Here is a 19,242-nt window from a genome sequence, read left to right as displayed (position 1 = left end):
ACAGCCTCACGTGCATGCCAGGGGTGCAGGCAGGACACAGAAGTTCTGCTTGGTAACACACAGAGCACGGTTTCATTTTCCTCACCTCTGGTCAGGACTTCACTGGAGCATTAGGACAAATCTTGGTGCCTGCCTTCCCAAGAGCATCTCACTGCAAAGAGAGGAACAGTAATGGTCAGTGATCCAAAGAGGAAACCAGGACAGGTTGGGGTTGGCTGGGTTACTGCAGGCACTGGGGAATCTCCTGTGCCACACAAGAGTGATGTCAGGATGAGGGCAGCCCCTCAGTGCCAGGCAGGGGAACACAGCTTTGGGGAGCTGCCTGGGGAAGGTGAAAAGGACACCTCCCCCTAGCATATTAAGATTTTATGTTCTGATAAAGATTGGTCTTCTGGAATTTAGGGGTGGTTTGGGTATTCAGCTTTTTCATTCTTTTTCCCTAAATTCAGATACGACCTTGGATTTTTCTCAGGAATAACTCAGTAGTAAAGTCAGATAGGAAACCTACTCAAACCTGCTGTCTTTATGGCTAATGTCTTAGGCTCCAGATTAAAACCCTCTGTTACTCACTGCTGCTTTATCCTGAATATTCAATGGATATATTTGGAATAAATTCTATTGTTCTTGTCTGTACCTGTCAGAAAGGGCTCATGTAATCAGCCCAGTGTTCATGAACAACTCACACCACAGCCATGTGGCAGCTTTCTTTCAGCAGCCCTTAGCCCCAGCAGACTCTAGATCAGCTGTGCCATGTTCCATAGTTACTTTTCAGCATCTTTCAGTTCAGCAAGACAAGTGAAATAAAAAGATTCAAGTATGTAAAATTAGGTGGTGGCCAAGTGGCTCTATCTGGGAACTGTGCACAGATACAGAGGGTTGGAGAACCTGACTGGAGCCACCTCCTCTTTTCCACATGGTCTGTGCATTTATTTGTCTTCTATACTCACACCAAGGAACTGTGAATATTTCATATTCCCTTAATTCCATACTGCACCTTCATACAGCTACTCAAGCACTGGGACAAGAGAAGCAGCCTATCCTGCATTAAAAACCTTCAATACTTTCTTTCTGGTTGAAGTGAGGAGGGAGCTGCAGTGTGGCAGAGCTCCTTGCTCCAGCATCCAGCTCCTGAGGAGTGTGGAGTTCATGTCCCTGCTCATGGATCTAAGGCACCTGAACATCACCTTCCCCCTTTGCCCATGCTGGTTTCCCTGGGCAGGATAACAGACTGAGCATGGAAACAAAGCCACAATGGCTCCAATTAGCACATCTTCATTTTCAGATTACCATTTCAAGTAACATTTCAGGCAGTGCAGTTTCACATTTGATTTATTCCATGATTTCTAGGCAACATTGATCCCCTCCCTCTCAGTGTTAATCTGCATGAGCCAGAGGTAGCTGAGACACAAGAGACACCCTGTAAAAAACCCTAACTCATACAGGCAGACAGCCAGTTGTGCACAAATGGGACTTTATTTACATATTCACAATCTGAGCACTAACATTCAGCACCCAGATGGGGCCCAGTGACTACATGTGGCTGGAGCCAGGCTGTCCCAACACTGCCCCTGGGGAGGACTGGGATGCTCAGCCTCTCACCAAACACTTCTCCTTTCACCCTCAAACACAAACCACAGCAGGTGACACAATCATTTGTTTCACCTCCATCACATCTGAGGTGCTTCCCAGGACCAGCAGGCAACACATTCAGTGTGAGTCCCAACTTTGCAGTTCAAGAGGGATTCAGAGAGAAACTCCCTCTTAGGGTGAAGAGCTGAGGTGGGAAGGTTTCCATTTCTATTTTTTCTAATTATATAACTCAAAGCTTCAGCAAGTCAGGCTCCTGCCCATTGGAGGGATTTCAGGTCTCTGCTGCACAGGTTTGGTTTGTGTAAGTAAAAAGCCCAAGAGCAATCCTAGATACATAAATAACTTCTGCCACTTCTCTCTATTGAAAAGCTTAAGCTTCCTCCTAGTGTAATTTAACATTTCTCTAGTAAAAGGAAAACCATATACTTCATTTTCATATTTTCTGTACCATTAACACATTGGTTATTGCAATATTTTCCCTCTATGCTAGACTTCTGGCAATGGTTTGTAAATGAGCAGGTTGTGAGGCCTTGTGCTTTTCACAGGATTTTTTTCCTTAGCTTGAGCATCTGTGTTTGGAGCATCTAGTGGATTGGCTTCAGTGCTTCCCAGCTTCTACTCCAGAGCTGTGGAGCCGTGGGATCAGTTGAGCTGCATGGTGAGGAGAAGCTTTGGCACTCGGGTGCCCCCTGTGCTGGTTTTGCTCTGAGCCAGGGCAGGGAGAGGCAGCAGCAGGCCCTGCCCATCAAACCGTGGTCTCCGTTTTTTTAACAGTTCTGCTATGAAGGTGCTGGCAAATCATATTCTTCTCTTTCAGGTACCTGCGATGGAGAGAGAGAGAAAGAACAGATCCCCAACAACAGATCCCTTGCACCCTCAGGCCTTTCATACACATTCAGAACTATGGCTGTGCATGCACTTGTACCTGCTGTGCACTCTGAGCTGCCCTCAGGAGAGCCCCTGCCCTCTCACAAGTGCAGTTTTAAAGGACATCAAGAATTTGACACTTATCTTGCTTAAATTCCACCCAAATGGCAGCAGTGTCTCTACTGCACTGATGCTTTCCAAGGAAATACATAGCAGCAAGTAGAGAGTAGACCAGCCTAGGGCTCAGAAGACAAGCAGAGTAAGCAGAAGTGGCCCTGGGGGTTGGAATTTTCTGGGAAGAGCCCCCCATGTGAATGTAGGTGGTGTTTATTCTGGTACCTTTAACAGCAACAGCTCTCCTGGGTGTGCAGGACATGAGGATGACCATAAATCCCACCAGGCTTCCCTTGAGTCACAGCACAGTGCTCTAACCATGACAAATGCATCCACCTCTTGAGCCAGCCCCTGACTGTAAACATTCTCCTGTGACCCCTGCTTCCATTTACCTTGCAATGGTCTGTTGAATCTCCTGTTCCTCTTCTTCATTTATTCTGTGCAGAATTGACTCCAAAAAGGGGAGATGAAACTGAATATACTGAGCAACCTATCAAGAAGAGAACAAGAAATGCCCATCAGGGAGTGTGTTCCCTGAGAAAGGCTCTGGGCACTACCACAACTGGTGCCATACGTACATCACTGCTGATCTCCTCCACGTCCCTGTCCATGAGGAAAAACCTGGCAATCTTCTCCGAGGGCCCCTGCAAGAGCCTGTGCAGTAAGGGAACATCTCCACTCCTCAGCTGCTTCTTTTCTGGGATTTACAAGGAATGCCATGATGCATGGAACACAGGACACAGGACAGTGCCTGGTGCTGCCCCGTGCAGCCAGCAGGCTTCTCTAATCACAAAGATCCTGCATCTGTCTCTGTGCAGCTGTCAGAGACCCAACAGCCTCTAGGACGTGTCTGCAGGAGGATGGGACACCTCATGGTACTGTGCAGTTTGAAAGGAAATGGTAGGGGCAACAACAGAGCTGCAGTTCAGGGAACCAAGTAAAGGATTTAAGAGACTGATCCCAGGCCCCCCAGCTTGACCACGACTCCCTCAAACAAAAACTACTCCATAATTTTCAAGTATCATTTCAAATTTGTATTTTGACATTTAAAGGTACATGCCCATCAGTTCTCTCCCATTTTTTTCATGCATTCCTTTTAATAAAGGTAAAATTTCCCTTTTCCTGAAGTAGCAGAGTAAATTGTGTCACACAGATAAACATGTTTCACTGAAAAATGCCTACCCAGGCCTCTAGGCTCCAGGACTGCCATCCTACACCTGCCAGCTCTAACATCCCATAATAGCAGCCTGATGCCCCACAGCTCCATGGAGCAGAAGTTGGAGAGAGCAGAAAAGCACCTTAAACATGGCCTTTAAAGACAGAGAGGAAAAGCAAAGCCCTGTTGAGCTGAACCAGCCACCCTGGCAGCACACTGCAGACACCCAGCTCAGCTTTTCCTCTCTGAGGAAAAACCTCCAGGGGGTCTCCAGAAAAGCCAAACCCCCACCCTGAGCCCTGCCCAAGGATGAATCCTGTCACTCCAGGCAGAGGGAATGCACTTACCTCCAGATGCATGGAGAATGTAAAGTGCAAATTCCTGGGGGCTGTTTTCTATCTGTTAACACAAACAGGAGAAGTCCCTTCAGACTGACTGATGCACTTGCCCAGCACTTCACTGCCTGCAGCTCTGCTGAACTCCTTTTCCCACTTACTCTCTACAACGTTACCAGCTGCTCTGTAATTCCATTCTCTGTGCTACCATTCCTACAAGCCAGCTCCTCCTTTCAGCATGGCAGGACCAAGTGTTACTGACTGGGTGAAGGGATCCTGCAACACCAAAGTCTCCAGGCAAGTTAAATGGAGAATTATCAAGCCTGCACACCAAGCAACTATGGAGAATACAGAGATGGGGGAAACACTCCCAGAGATAAACGTGTTTCTGGCTGGGTATAACCACGTTAATAGAAGATGGTACCAACGAAAAAAAAGCTGTTTGAGAGGATGGCACTGGTCACTAGTTTTAACTGTGACTTTCTGGAGCTGCCCTTGTGCCTGGATGGAACAGAGCACACATCCCAGCCCCTGGGGCTACAGAGAACTCATGAGCTGTGCTCTGAAGCAAACCCGCAGCAGCAGTGCCCGTCACTAGGGGGAAGCAGGGCCCGCACAGTAAGCAAACAGCTCCTCCCGCTGCGGGCAAGTCCCTCTCTGTGCCCGAGTTTAAAGAGCAGCAGTTCTGTAGTGATCTTACTGCACAGCATTGCACCTACATTAACCGGAGCCCAAATAGCCCTGAAACTTTTGTAAAATAAAACTAACCCGTCCCTTAAACGTGGTCCGTGTGGTTTTGCTGTGCCCTGCTCCATGCACTCTCTCCTCCCACTTATTTCCAGCCCCTCAGGCAGTGCAGGGGGGGCACAGCAGGGTTACTGGAACCTCCATTGCCTCCTGTAAGCCCCCACACTTACCTTAAACTTCCGAAGCAATTGTTCTATTACTTGTCTTGTTCTCATCTGGCTGTTGATCCTTATTTTGGTTTCTGATCCAAACGCTGGAGTAAAAACTGATGTCTAGGAACAAAAAAAGCAGAGGGAATGAATGAGGACTGCTGAACTCCTCCTAGAGCAAGCTGCCCGGGGTGCTGGCACTGCTGCTGTACAGCAGAGGGCAGGCAGTGTCCTCAGGACCACCGCAGACCCCCCTGCACCGGCTGAGCACACAGAAACCCCCCCTCTGGAGCAGCCCCTGGCAGCAGAGCCCAGGGCTGAAGCCCCAGCCCCCCCTTGGCTGGGGGCTGCAGGGGAGCTCCAGAAGCTCAGCAGTGACCTGTCCCACTACCCCACCTCAGGTGATGAAAAGCAAGCCCAAAGGTTGCTACCTCGTAGTTGTAGAAGTGTCCATTGATGGAGAAGCGGTGCGTTTCCAGCCCTGTCCTGGCCGGGGGGGGCAGCTTGTTCCTCCTGAGTGCGGTGCTGCCGGCCCGGGGCAGGGTGGCACAGTCCTGCTCCTCACCACTCCTGCCCTGCCCGGACTGCCTTTCGTGACACGAGTAACCTGGGCAAAAAGAACCACAGCACCGCATCACACAGCTGCTCTGCCCTCCCTGCCAGCGAGAACCTTCTCCTTGTGGACCGATTTTTAATTTTTTTCAGTTGTTTTTTGTGTGGGTGTGGGAGAGGAGCCTTAGGCAGAGGGTGCAGAGCCCCAGGCTGCCTGCAGGGGCCACAGCTTGCTGGTGGTTGGGTCACTTCTGGGGATGGTTTCACTGGTGAAAGCACAGCCCTCCAGCACTGTACCTGCACAGCCATGGTTCCACCAGCCCAGCAGCCCTCACCATGTCACCAGCACATAAGAGATGTAAAACAGACAGAAGATTCCCTTTACGGGCAGGGCAGGCCCAGTGTCTCCAGTTATTCTACACAGTTACAGAACAGAGAATGTTTAGTGAAGACAGGAGCACCAACACTAACCTTCCTCAAGGTCTGGCTTTTCTTCAGTAGATTTCAGTGTGTCCCCACTAATATGATGCAGGTCATCAAACTCTCCCCAGCGTGTCATTCCCCTGGAATACCAAACACATATTTACACTTGGTTACTCCTCATTAACATTTAAGGGTTGGACTCGATGATCTCTGAGGTCCCTTCCAACCCAGCCTATTCTATGATTCTATGAACTCAGTGATTTCAGTTTCTTCTGTAGCCAGGCTTCACTCAATACATTCCCAGCCCTGTTCAACACTTCCTAGAACACAACTTCCCTGTGGTACCTGTAGCCAGTAACTTCAGTCTGCACCATAATAAAATTAGTTATCACAACGTGGTGTGAGCAGGACTCCCAGATGTAACAGTCCTGTTTAGAGTCCATTGAACATGGACCATGGTGTCCCTAAATAATTTGCAGTAATCATTTCTCTACTTTACAGCAATGCTCTGGGCTAATCAGGGTACCAGGCAGTACACACACACACACACACATTTCAGACAGGGACATGGCAGCTTCAATGACCACAAACCAGTCAAGTTAGACAGCAGGGAATTCCAGCCAGCCTGTTTTAAAAGCAGCTTCCTCTATGTCAGTATTTCCATAAATCACTGCATAAACTCTCTAGCAGAATATATCTTTGGCCAGTTACTGCTCTGACTGAGAATAAATTTGTAAGAAAATATTAAAGATTCATTTCCTATATAAAAATATGCAAAACAATATTCAACTAACTCCAATGAACATGGCCAACAATGATCTCAGTTGTGTTCTGTGCATTTTAAAAGTTCATTTAAGATCAAACAGTTGAGCTGCTCCACATACCTTAGAGCATGTCAGGGCAGCTTCACAGCTCTGTGCTCATGAATTAATATTTACTTTAAAACTCAGATCTCCACCAGTCATAAGTTTCTTAAGAAATAAAAGGCAAAGCATAACTTGAAGTGCCGGGCAGGCCCCCACCCCACATGTCCCCCCAGGAGTGGAGCTGGTCAGGATGAACAAGAGAGCCCCAGATGTGGTTCAGCCTGGAGCTCTGTGCTGGTCACTCCTGTCAGGGCACAGCTCTTCATTTCAACAGAAGCCACCAGGATGAAGACTGTCCCTGACACTACTGGCACTCCACAAACTGCCATCAGGGTAGAACTGAATCTACAATTCAAACTCCACATGCACCCTAACCCAGTGGATTTAAGAAAATGAGCTCTGAAACACAGGATTTATCAGGGAGACACCAAAGGTAAACATCAGCTCAGCCTCCATGTTGCACTTTACTCAGCTTCAGATCATCAGATGCATTTCAAAATTCACCAGTGAAGGGCTGGGAAATAGTGTTCAAAACAGAAAGAGGAAACACTCTGAGAACTGACATGAGTTTTAAGAGGCTGAAAATCTGGCAGGAGTCAGATGAGCACAATGCACTCAGCTCTGAAGCCTCCCAGGCTGCAGGCTGCAGGAGCAGCTGATCTGTGTGTGCTCCTAATGGGTTTAAACACCAGATTTTAAGTGGCAAGGCCAGCATGTTACCTAGCTGGGAACAGATCTGTTCCTGCCCTGGGAAGGTAACCTGTGACAGACAATCCCTTAGCACTAACCTACCAGCTTTGTGCTTCACTCTGTAGAACATGGGGTCTTTCAGAGGGTGCCAATGTTAAGAGGTGTACATGCATGCTTGTGGGGTTTTGATTGGCTTTGGGGTTTTGGTTTTTGGAGGTTTTTTTAAGGTTTTTACATACATAATTTTCACTGTCAGCATAGACAAGAGCAGCTTCCTCCACCTCCTCAGCTGTTCAGCTGAAATCCAGACAAAGATGCATCCTTCTGCCCAGGAGAAGCTGTTGCAAGACCACAGCAGTTGCATAGTGCTGGTGGGAAAGTGCCCACCACAGCCCTTGGGGGACCTGGGATTTCTGACCAGCCATACCCAGTGAAGCAGCCTACATGAGCTGCCTTCAGTCACCAGCCTGCCTGCCTCTGAGGGAAGTTGAAACCTTACCTTTTATTAGAAAACAAACCCCCACTCTCTGTTGACTTCAGGGTAACAAAAGAGGGTATCTGCTTCTCATCTTGAACTTTCAGTCGGATAGGATGTCGTACTCCCCAAAATATTGACAAGATTCCTTCAATAAATGGTGTGCCTCCACACTGGAAAAAAAATAAGGAATAAGGAACACGGCATAATCAAGTAACACAATCATGTAATAATCATGGACTTCTCATCACATTCCAGTTCCTTTGAGAAAGTTGCTGAGGCTGGTACAGCCCTGGAAGAGGGCAGCTAGAGAAGCTGTGTCACCTCCAGCTTTGGGATATTCCCAGGACAGGTTGCTGGAGCTGTCCTGAGCTCATGTCAGCATTCACCTGACATTGACCAGGAAGCTTTCCAACCAACACAGCAGTTATTCCCTAAAATTACAACTCCAATGCTATTTGTTCTATCTGAATGACTATCTCTTCCAGAAGCAGGATGTTAAGAAGTTGGTAAAGGAGAAGAATGGCTGCTGGCAAAGGAGGAGGAAGCAGTTAATCATCCTCATTGTCACAGGGCACTGCATCAGTCCAAAACCTCTCACAGTTCCCTTTCTTGCTGACATAAAACTCACTGCAGAATGAGCTCACAGGAGTGAGGACTGCCCATTTTCAGATCCTTTTTGTCCAGAATTTCTCTAATGTCCTCTTGATATCAGCAAAACAAACAGAAATATAAATTGTGAAGAAGAAGGAACTTCAGGCCTTCAGAACCCAGGACTCTGTGAGATGAGACACGATCCATGCTTTGACCCACAAAGGCACACAGACCCTTCTGGTCTCCTCATGCTTGTTTCAGTTATTTTTACACAGAACCTTACCTGATTGTGTGACAGCTGCAGATTTTCTTGATCAGAATAATAGGAGTTGTAAGTCTTCAGAAGAGAACTGAGCTGCTCTCTAGAATAAAAAGATCACACCAAAACATTGATTTTAAACATATCTCTCACTGTAAAGCCCAGGTGCTAAGTGTCAGAGAAACACCCTGTATCTGTATCACTGCATCGTTATACATGTTTGTTAATGATTAATAAATTGTTTCCTGGGAGTAAAATTTGGTCAGGATACTGGGTTGCTTCTGAATTACCTCTCTGAGGATCTGATAAACAGAGGCAACTCATTAGTCACAGTCTGATGTGACGTTACAAACACTGCCCTAGAATAACTTGTACTTTGGACTGCTGTTAGTCAGGAGGGGGAAGCAAAGAGGAAGAACACTCCCATGCACCCACATAGCACATTATTTCAGTTGGGTTACAATTTGTTTTCACCACATAATGGTTTCTATTGGCCTTTTTTTTTTTTTTTTTCCTTCTGAAACTCTTCTTGTTTCAAAATATCTCCAGTGTGCCTAGACAATTGTTTCCTTCTGCTTGAAATGTGACAGCTTTGCACTCTGCTCAGAGGAGAAAGGATGAAGAGAACCTCTGCCAAGAAGCAAGAATTTGAAACCTGAACTGGGTGTCAAACAGCAGCTCCTGATGCAGTTACCAAGAGGAACATCACATTCTGCTTCCAATGAGGCAGGAAGGCAATGTCAGCCATGCTGCTGCTAATGATGTTTAAACTTAGTATTAAAGAACCACCATCAGAAGAAACTTGATAAACTTACATCACTGCTGGAAAAGAGGGTTTCAGAAAACGTTTCCTATTTGATAGCATGTCAAAACAACCAAATGAGGGCTACAGCACATCCCAGTTTCTAGGCCACAGCTTCCTCCTCCTACCTTTGGCAACTTTGTCTGGAAAGCAAGAACTTTCCCTGCTGGCTGTTAGCTGTGTGATCTCCAGACACACTGGGAAATTTCCACAGACATTGGGCTACTTGAGATCTTGAAATTCTGGGCAGCCCGTGGGTGCACAGACAGCAAACACCCCTCCCACCTGAGCTAACAACAGCCCTGACAGAGCCCTGACACACACACAGCCCTGACATACACACACACACACAGCCCTAGGCAACAGGGAAGAAGCAAGAAATGCCACGTTGCACAACCACAGGCTGGGGGCTGGTGGCTTCAGCAGTGTGGAAAAGCACCTTCCAGTTACTGCTTGTGGAGGAGGATACACAGCAAGTTGAGATAGGGCAATAAAAAGGCAGAGTTAAGTGATGGGTGTTTCAGGACCACCAAGAATGAAACACTCTTCCCCACACCAATTAAACAGCAAAGATGACTCAGATTACAACTCTAGAAAGCAGTTTCTACCATAATTAAGCATGGGAAACAAGTGCAAGAAGCACTGGAATTCTTCCTCACCAATTGAGATGACTATCAAGACTGTCTTGCAGCAGGGGGGTGAAAACACTAAGTTTGTTCCCAAAGAGTTTTCCAAACTGAACGTGGCAATGTTCTGCTGCTCAGTGAGCTGTGCTCCAAAGCAGCATTTTCAACATTTATTTCCATCTTAGATCCTAGTTCTACAGGTGGTAAAGGCCTTTCCTTGCATTGCATTGGAAAAATCTCGAGGGCTATGGGGTATTGTGCTTGGGTCATTCCTCCAAAAAGGAAAGTTTTAATACCTATGAATCAGTGGCATGTGAAAATTTGATCATTCTGGCTAAAGGTAAGAAAGATATCTTGGTTATATATATATATATATATATCTTGGTTATATACAAAGGCCAAATCCAGATCCATTTGTCTCTTCCATAGCCAAACTGAGATGAACACACAAGAGTTTGTTTGACAGTTCTGATAGACCTGCTGATCCTGCTTGTGAGGTACATAAAGCATAAGTCTTCTTATACTTGGCAGCCTAATATCTTTGGCAATCATTTTATTGACAGCTGTTATTCTGCAAGCTTCTCACAGACTGAAAGTTGGGAAGATCAGTTTCCTGAAGAATTAGGAATACATAAGGACTTGGGTCATGCTGAGGCTCATCTCTTACTCTCAGTCCAAGCTGGCTGCAAAGGCAAATAAACCCATAGGCTGAAGGCATTAAGTGATGTGGTAATGGTCATCTCTGGAGCAGGTTCTGTTTGTCAGAGCAAGCTCTCAAGATTTTCACTGAGTTTCTTGTCTTGTCTAGAACAACTTCCCATTAAGTCCCCCAGCAACTTGCACAAATAAATCTTTCAGGTTTCAGCCCTGCATTAGTGCAGCCAAGGGTGACGAAGCACAGGAGCCAGGAGAAGAGCCCTGAGGGAAAGATTTAACAGCAGCTCTCACTGACCCGTTTGTCCTTGGGTAGAGGAGAGGCTTTAGAGAAGAAAGTCTTATTTTATTGCCCCAGAAAGGAGTAGAACATGCACAAAAATGACTCCTGGTGTACTATCTTCCCTGCAGAGGCCCAAAGCCTGGCCTGACCAGCAGGCAGAGGGGCATCTCTGAAGCTGCTAGAAAATCAGCAGCTCTGCTGTGCTGCAGGGGTGTTCCTCAGAGCAGAGCTGTGATAACAGCCCAAGGCAGCCAGCAATGGAAGCCCAAGCCCAAGCTGGTAGAACAGCTCAGAGACAAGCCCAGCAGAGGAAACCCTGACTGCAGATTCACCACTTGCTTCAGTAATGAAGGCTGGGTAGGAGAGAGCTGCAAGGTTTAGTGCCCCAGTGTTAACCACAACAGAGCCCAGATTGTGTTCACTCAAAGCACTAACCCAGGACAAATCTGCTGTGTCTGCTTCTCCCTCCAGCCCTACACATTTATCCACAGGTATTTATGGCAGTTCAGCCAGCCAGGCAATGCCAGGTGCTTTGGTCAGCCTTTGGCTCCAGCCATGGTGCAGTGCCCCAACAGGAGGCTTTCCAGGTCAGCAAGATCTGCGTGATGCAACTGAAGGAGGAGCAGATTCATGGTGTGGATGAGGGATGACAGTCTGGAAATTGCATTGGAAGCAAGCTGGAGTACTTACAGAACATCTTAGTGCTTCTTGAAGGCCTTCTTTGTTGTTTCACAAGGCAAAGAAGCTTGAACAGTACTTTAAACCCTGACTGTAATGCGGAAGGGTCTCAACCAGGATCCACCTTTCAGCACTTCAAAAGGTAAATATATAGGGGAATACATGAGTTGCCCTGGGACACTTCCAAATGCTTTCGTGTGCCAAATATGTGAAAGTTCACCCAGATTATTGCCTCTGACACAAAAGCACCATGTTCCAAATCAGTAGCAGTATAAAAGAAACAATTATTTGAGGGAAAGGGAGGGACCCATTTATTGCCTGTCTGCTTTGCCCAGAGCTCTGACACTCTTCCTGGCAAAGGGAGAAACCAATAGCACTGTTCATGCCAGGTAGAAGTGTTGGGATTCAGATGCAAATATCTATTGCAGCATGAGAAATCCTCACAGGCCCTCTTGCCACCGGGGACAGCAGACCAAGCCCCATACCTCAGACCAGGAGAGCCCAAATTAAACACAGCAACTCACGTTCAGTTTCAAAAGATTTCAAAGACAGGAAGGACTTCTTCCATAATTTGGAATTTGATGTCAGTGTCCTCTAAAAATGCTGTTCTAACAAACAAAATCCACAGACCAAAAGGTTTAATGCTCTGTTCTTTTAAATCTGTGTAAAGGGCAATCGTTTTGAGCAGACACTTGACAAAAAGCAAGCTGTGGGGACTGCTGCTGCTACAGTCTGGTTCTCTACAAGACTCCCAGTTAATGAATAAACATGATGTGACTTGAAAGAAACCAGCAAATTCATTAAATCTTTTTTAAAAGATTGCTTTTACCTGGTTATGAAATTCTCCTCATTGATGAAAACAGAAGGTAGATGCTGTGCTTTCATAGTCACTTTCTTCATTTATTCAGAAGAGATGAATCTAAACAAAAGGTAAAAAAGATTTTTATCTACTAATGCTACTAAGGAAGACTAAATGGTAAACACACCAACAAAGCCTTAGTTTGTCAAGTGGAACAGGCTCAGAGACTCAAGCTAAGGGCTAACAATATGACATTTTGACTACTTTATACTTACTCATAACATCCAAATAATTCCCACTCCTAGTGAAAAAAGCCATAAGCTGTTCCCACCAACTATATACAGTACCTTAAATCCCACGTACTGCATATATCAGGACTTTCTCAAATAGTTTTAGGACTGCTCTATAACTCCAGGATTATGCAGTCACTTGTCAGCAGACTGAAACTATAACCCATTTACTGTTCAGGATTCATTTGTAAGTTATGGATAGAGCATTGCCCAGGGTCACAGAAAAGTGACTCAGCAAACTATCCTTAAGCAGGTTCATAAAACCAGACAAGAGAAGAAGCCTTGATCATGGGCAGAGTCCTGCAGCACACAGAAAAAGCAGCTGAGACATTAAAGAGGGAACAAGGCTATAATTAAAGTGATGTAGCAATATAATTTACAGATCACAGTGTAGTGATTCCAGCACTTTGTGCAGGCAACAAGCCAGACCCACGAGACTCCAACAATGCATCCTTCAGTAAGCTTAATTATGGAGTCTTGGCTGCTTCCATTCCCCCTCAGGTACCAGAGGAAAAGGCAGACTGAGGAAAGTAACTGAACTGAAGAAATGAAGAGACTCTAAAGGCTCAAGATTGACAACTGATGCTGCACTAAAAAAAAAAATAAAACAGCTTCATCTGAGCCCAAGAAGTGGCGTCACATAGACAGGTGGAAGAAATTTAATCCCACAGAAAGCAGTCACTCTCCCAAGGACTGCTCTAGAACTTTATTATTCCACTCTTATTTCTCTCTTACTTGGGCACTGCAACAGAGATTTGCCTAACAGCACTTGGTGTCTGTTCCCCCCCCAGGAGACTGACTCGAGTCTGACTTCAGGCTGCATGGGACACAGCTGGGTCAAAGCCCTCTGAAAAGTAGTTTATTGTCTACAGTAATAATGACAAGTAGCCTTCAGAAAACAAATTCAGATAAGAAATTCAAGCTTGAAAAGATCATGTCTAGCTTGATCTAGACTAGACTTCTCCCTAAAAGAGTGCCTCACTTCAGTGGAAGTGACCCTCCACTACCAAGCTGCTTTATTGGAAAACAATACGTGAAGTTTCCACAGTCTTGGTGAGTGACTTCTGAAAAATACATGGGAACAAATGAGAGGTTTAGGATAAAAATATGTTGCTTTCAACCTACAAAAGATATAGGAAGTTATTTCACAACATCTAAAAGCAGAGTGCAGTGCCAAAAAGAGCTTGAGGTGAGCAGCTTGATCAGTAGGTCACTGAGAAAAGCAGGAAGGATCCCACATACCCATTGTCCTTGGGGTGACATCCATCAGAGCAAAACCACCCCCAAAAGCCAGAGCAGCCCTGGGACTGCTGTACAGACACGAGTCTGGGTGTAAAGGAGAGACACCAGCACACCAGTATAATGGTGGTGTTCTTTGCCTCTGAAATGAGTTCAGTAACCATTGGCCACACCTTGAAATCTGCTTTTATGTGCTTTACTAATACCTCCAACTGACTCTGCTGCCTATGCCAACGTAATTTCAAAACAATTTTAAAAGATGCAGAGGAGTTTATGCACATTGGCACCTGAACAACTGGATATATACACTTGAGCTTCCTCCCATCTCTCAGGAAACAACATGTTAAGAAGAGCAGATAGCCAAGTCATCACTATTAAATGTAGAGCAGCAACTCCAGCAAGCTCCAGCACTGCTTCATTGCTCATGGTTGCATTTCTTTTCAATTGAATTTGACCTCAAAATGATTCATATAAAAAAAAAAAAGCTGATCTCTACAGATTGAGAGAAGTGATCTTTACATGCACATAAAAGGTTTATCACTGATAATCAATCCATTTTGTTGCACAGCAAATGGTTCTAACTGTATTATTTTCCTTAAAAACCTCAAGTACATCTTAAATTAGCTGGATGCAATTATAACACCATGAGACAAACAGGAAGAGTAGTTGGGGAAGGGAACAATGTACAGCTGTGAGGGGGCTTCTACAGAACATCTCCCCAGCACCAGCTCACCCAGAGGTACCACACTTCCCCACGTACCCTCCCCTTGGGGACATTTTGGCTGCCCACACCTTGCAGCCCTTGTTTTCAGTTAACCCTGAAACCTGCAGGCTGAGAACATGCACTGACTTCCCCAGCACACTTAGTTGACACCACAAATATTTACACTGGCTCTCCATAAATCCACAAAGCTGTCACATCTTCTATCACCTCCAACTATTATTGCTTTCCACATCACTTCCAAGTGGCTCTTCTGAGGGCACAGGAGAAGTGAAGTGTGGGTTTTTCCATTGTTGCCTATGATTCAAACAAAAAAAAGTGCTGATTTCCCAGCTCTTCCAAGAGTATGACTGTGCCCACCTATTCCAAGCCTCTGCTCACTTGGATAGTATTGGGCAGATGTCTTGAGCAGTGCTTTGTTCTGGACCAGAACCACAGAACCCTCTCAGACAGGTAACCTTGAAAGTGGGACCTTGGCTGCACTTAAGCAAGAAGAAACTTTATGCTTGGAGGAAGGCTGACTGTGGCTTAAAATACTTTTGGAAGGTGAAAAAAAAAAGGGGGGGTAAGGGAAAGACAGGAATAAATCAGAAGTGGGGCAGATACTATATGAGAAAGGAAAAAAATCCAACACTGCATAACCCCAAAGCTGTGAGAGGATCAACAGCTCCAAAACCAAACCTCACACAGACCGTGAGCTTTACTTTTCTCTAAGATTCACATCATACCCAAAATATTTATTTCCAAGAAGAAGTCAAATTTTTAGTGGAGAGGCACATAGACAATTTCCTTACTTTTATTAATAGTTATCAAGTTTTCTGCTTAAGGGGACAGTACAAGGACAGGACAGTGGAGGAATGAGTCTTACAGAAGGCAAAGTTGGAAAGGAGGCAGCAGTAGAGGAGGGAGACAACATCCAGAGTGCAGCCAAGCAGGAGCAGCAAGGCAGCAGCTGGTGTGCAGCAGCCTGCTTGTGCTTTGTGGTACATCCACAGATTAATGCAGGGACTGAGGAGTGAGCAGGGTGCTACACAGAGCTCCTCCCAGTGTTAAAAACTAAAAACCCAAACCTCCCCAAAGATTCCTAGAGATTTTGACCCAGTGCTTCCCAAAGCTGTTCCAACAGCAGCGGGATGGGATGGGATGGGGTGAAGCTTCTCAGTTTCTCATAGAGGAACCACAAGGCTCAGCTGCCTATGAACACAGCTCCCCACAGCACACATACATCTGACATTTCGTACAGCTTGGCACCGTAGGCACAAGAGCACACACACCTAAGTCATTGTTTAACTCAGGAATAGCTGGTATTTAGCAAAATTCTGGACCATTATCTCTCTGTATAAAAATTTTAGGATTTACTCACATACATAAGAAATTCAGTACCAGCAGAATCATTTCACTAGTCTTTACCTAGTCACACACTCCAGTCAGGAGCTTCCATGCCAGTTTGTTTGCTTTCTGTGTTATCTGTCCTCAACACCAAAGCACAGGTCTAACAAAACCAAAGTATTTACTGCAAACCCCACTGAAAACAGGGGGCTTTTAAAAATTTGTTTTGCAGTTGTTTTCACACTTTATTTTAAAAAATTAACTACTACAGCAGCAAGCAGTACCAAACAGTGTAACCACCCTGCTCAGGCAGGCTCAGAAGAGACTGCAACTACTGAACTGAAAGTGAGTTGGCATTTTTCTGTGAAAATGTCCCCTTCACTTGGAGTCATAAAGCAGATACACACAAGTTCCCTCCCTTCACACAAATGATGGCAGAGCAGGGCTTACACCGAATGGATGTTAAGCACTAAGTAAGCTATTACTACAAAGAGAGGTTACTTTGTGTTTCAGGTGGCTGAGGAAAGGCAGTTTTTGTCCACCAAGAAGAGCAGACAAGGTCACCCATGTAACCTTTCCAATGGCAGCGGGCCTGACTGAAGGGCAGCCCAGGCTTACCCCCAGGCAGCACCCAGCAGCACCATTATCACCTCCCTGTGTAATCACAGCTCTGCCTCACCCACAGCCTCCTCGAGATCTAGGAACTTCTTGGATGAGGATTTTTGATCGAACATTTCTCCTTCCCTCTGGCACCCTAATTACCCGAAAGGAATTTGGCTGAAGCTGTGGGTGACTGCAAGGGACCCTGCTTTCTCCTGGCACTGCAGGTGAGGCAGCAAGCAGCACAGCTCCAGCTTTGCGGGGCACTTACCTGCAAGTAGGATCAGAGAAGGAGAAGCAGGGAGAGGTTTCACATACCTTTCATTGAGCCCCGGGAAAAGGCATGACAGCATCGCGCCGCCTGACAGCTACCTCTGCTACTTCATGGAACCCACACAGCTCTAATTACTGTTTTGCTTAACTACCTGGGAGTGCTGGAGAGCCGGGACACTCCCCGCAGCTCGGTGCCTGTCGGGAGGACTCACAGTACTCACCTACCCGCTCCCTTCCTGCCGCCGCCTGGCAGGAGCGCTGCCTCGCCAGGCTCACACCGACGGGAGCTCCACTTAACACTTTCATCACTAACTGGGGGACCAGAGGCAGCCTGCTGACCCCCAGCAATCATTAACTGACAGCCTGCACCTGAAACATCCCGTGCTGGAAGCTCCGTTAGGCTTTAACCTCTCGTTCTGATTTCTAATCCACACCATAAAGACATTTTCTCCTTCTCCAGAGAGATGCCAGTCTTTGGGGTTTAGTGGCATACCAACACATGCAACCAGATCATGCCTCAGAATAATTGTATTTATAACATTATGACCAACATTCTGACAGCACAACTTGATCCCTTGATGCAGCCGGAAAGGAGTCTCTTGTCCGGAGTCGACGCGTTGATACGGTGATATAGACTCGGATGTGATCTGAATCTATTGCCCACAGTGTGGAACTAGCAAAGATGTTCTGCTGCTAAGGAAGCAACCAGCCACTCTCTCAGCTAGCTCTAGAATGAGCTGCCTCAGTGGGTGTGAGCCTCACTATTTATTGGCCCCATGGTCTTGCACATGCTCCATAGGGGCCCTGCCCTGGCTGGGCACAGGTGGAGTTGATAGCGGCTCACACCCACTTCCTGATGATCAGAGGCACCTGGTCGCTCTGTTCCACTACACCTTGATGCCACACAGCTCTATATTCAATTTCTTGCTTAACTGTAGAGCAGCCTGATGAATATTATTCATTGGGCAAGAGCCCACTGTAAGAGGATGCATCACTGCTTAGCTTAATTGCTTAGCAGCTAATTGTATAAACAGATGTTTAAACTGTAAAAAAATATTTGAATCAACCCATACTTCCCAAATTCCTACTGTCTGACCACCCATTTACAGCAAGCAATTTACTCACAGGATCAAGACTAAAACTGGAAGTGTAGGGGGCACACAGAGAACAGCACAAGAAATACCGAGCCTGAATTTGCCTTCATATCTGCTTTATTGCATTGTGATTTCTATCAAGTTACCTCTGCTTTTTATATATTTATATATCTGGGGGATAGGGAGAACAGACCATAGGTACTTGATTCATATCATTACCCCCTGGTGTACTCAAGAGTCAGACTCAGATAACACAATGTACTTGGTACCTGGGACAACAGTTTTGTGGTGCTGCACTTTCCTCCATCTCTTCTGCAAGTGTTTAACAAAACTCCCAATACCACTTCCCAGCTTGCTTAAAGCCAGAGATGTGATTTTTATCCTGTCACACCTGCAGACACTTAAGCACCCTGCCTGAGGCTCTTGGATCAGAGAGCTAAGCACAGAGTGCAGGCAGAGTCTGGCACCTCCATGTCTCCAAGCCCAGATAATGTCCAGTCTCTGTGTGACCAGTGAGCCACCCTGCTGGACACCAACACCGCAGCCCCTGGGTACCAGGACCTGTTGCAGTATTTTTAGAACTGAAGGCCATACCATTAGCTTGCAACAGAGCAATGGGATGTTAACCCTCAGTGTAACACAAGCCTCAGACTGACTTCCAACTTTTAATTTAATCTTAAAAAAACCAAACAAAGCCTTAATTTTCTAGGGATATCTTTTTCAGGTTTGCAAGCGAGTTTGGAAAACCCAGTGCTTAAATTACTTAAACTTGTGCAAAGATAACTCAGTAAGAAATTAATTCAACAAGGCACCCAGTTGTAATACATGACTGTAGTTCTCATTTCATCCATACCATGGCTGGCATGGTGAACACAGCTCACATTCCTTTCTTGGTTTCCTTCTCACATTTGAACTTCTCCTACCAGTGGCCCAGTTCTGATCTCATTTCAGGTGTACCCAGCTACCTGCTAAGTGCTCTGTGGAGACTTAGGGCCACATAGCAGAAATTATTTTACTGTAAATTCCAAGGAAGAAAA

At 46.0% G+C, this 19,242-nt stretch overlaps 1 protein-coding gene across 6 annotated transcripts; it reads right to left on the bottom strand.

Moving 5' to 3' along the window:
* Positions 1–1,454: 1,454 nt before the first annotated feature.
* On the bottom strand, positions 1,455–17,351 carry RASSF6 (Ras association domain family member 6). 6 transcript variants are annotated; one of them, XM_030450084.1, is made up of 11 exons: positions 17,333–17,351; positions 12,690–12,779; positions 8,842–8,920; positions 7,989–8,137; positions 5,982–6,073; positions 5,390–5,565; positions 4,980–5,081; positions 4,075–4,126; positions 3,150–3,268; positions 2,964–3,061; positions 1,455–2,411 (listed from the first exon to the last, which is right to left on the bottom strand). In XM_030450084.1, the coding sequence occupies exons 2-11, from the start codon at positions 12,758–12,760 to the stop codon at positions 2,336–2,338; spliced, it is 1,014 nt and encodes a 337-aa protein (XP_030305944.1). In that variant the 5' UTR covers positions 12,761–12,779; positions 17,333–17,351; the 3' UTR covers positions 1,455–2,335. The 6 variants fall into 6 exon arrangements, with proteins under 6 accessions (XP_030305944.1, XP_030305942.1, XP_008495627.2 ...); XM_030450082.1 differs by lacking the exon at positions 17,333–17,351 and adding an exon at positions 17,110–17,312; XM_008497405.2 differs by lacking the exon at positions 17,333–17,351 and adding an exon at positions 17,157–17,312.
* Between the last annotated feature and the right edge of the window lie 1,891 nt (positions 17,352–19,242).

This window comes from Calypte anna, chromosome 4A, assembly GCF_003957555.1.
Source record: "Calypte anna isolate BGI_N300 chromosome 4A, bCalAnn1_v1.p, whole genome shotgun sequence".
Lineage (NCBI taxonomy): Eukaryota > Metazoa > Chordata > Aves > Apodiformes > Trochilidae > Calypte > Calypte anna.
The sequence above is the reverse complement of the archived record's forward strand: the minus strand, read 5'-3'. Positions and strand labels throughout refer to the sequence as shown.

What these genes read in the sequence shown, in the direction of transcription:
- RASSF6 (XM_030450084.1), bottom strand. Translation starts at nt 12,760, where the DNA reads ATGAAGAAAGTGACTATGAAAGCACAGCATCTACCTTCTGTTTTCATC. An exon ending in GAGGAGAATTTCATAACCAG is followed by an intron (nt 8,921 to 12,689) that starts GTAAAAGCAATC and finishes TTTTTATTCTAG; the next exon opens with AGAGCAGCTCAGTTCTCTTC. An exon ending in TGGAGGAGATCAGCAGTGAT is followed by an intron (nt 3,062 to 3,149) that starts GTACGTATGGCA and finishes TCTTCTTGATAG; the next exon opens with GTTGCTCAGTATATTCAGTT.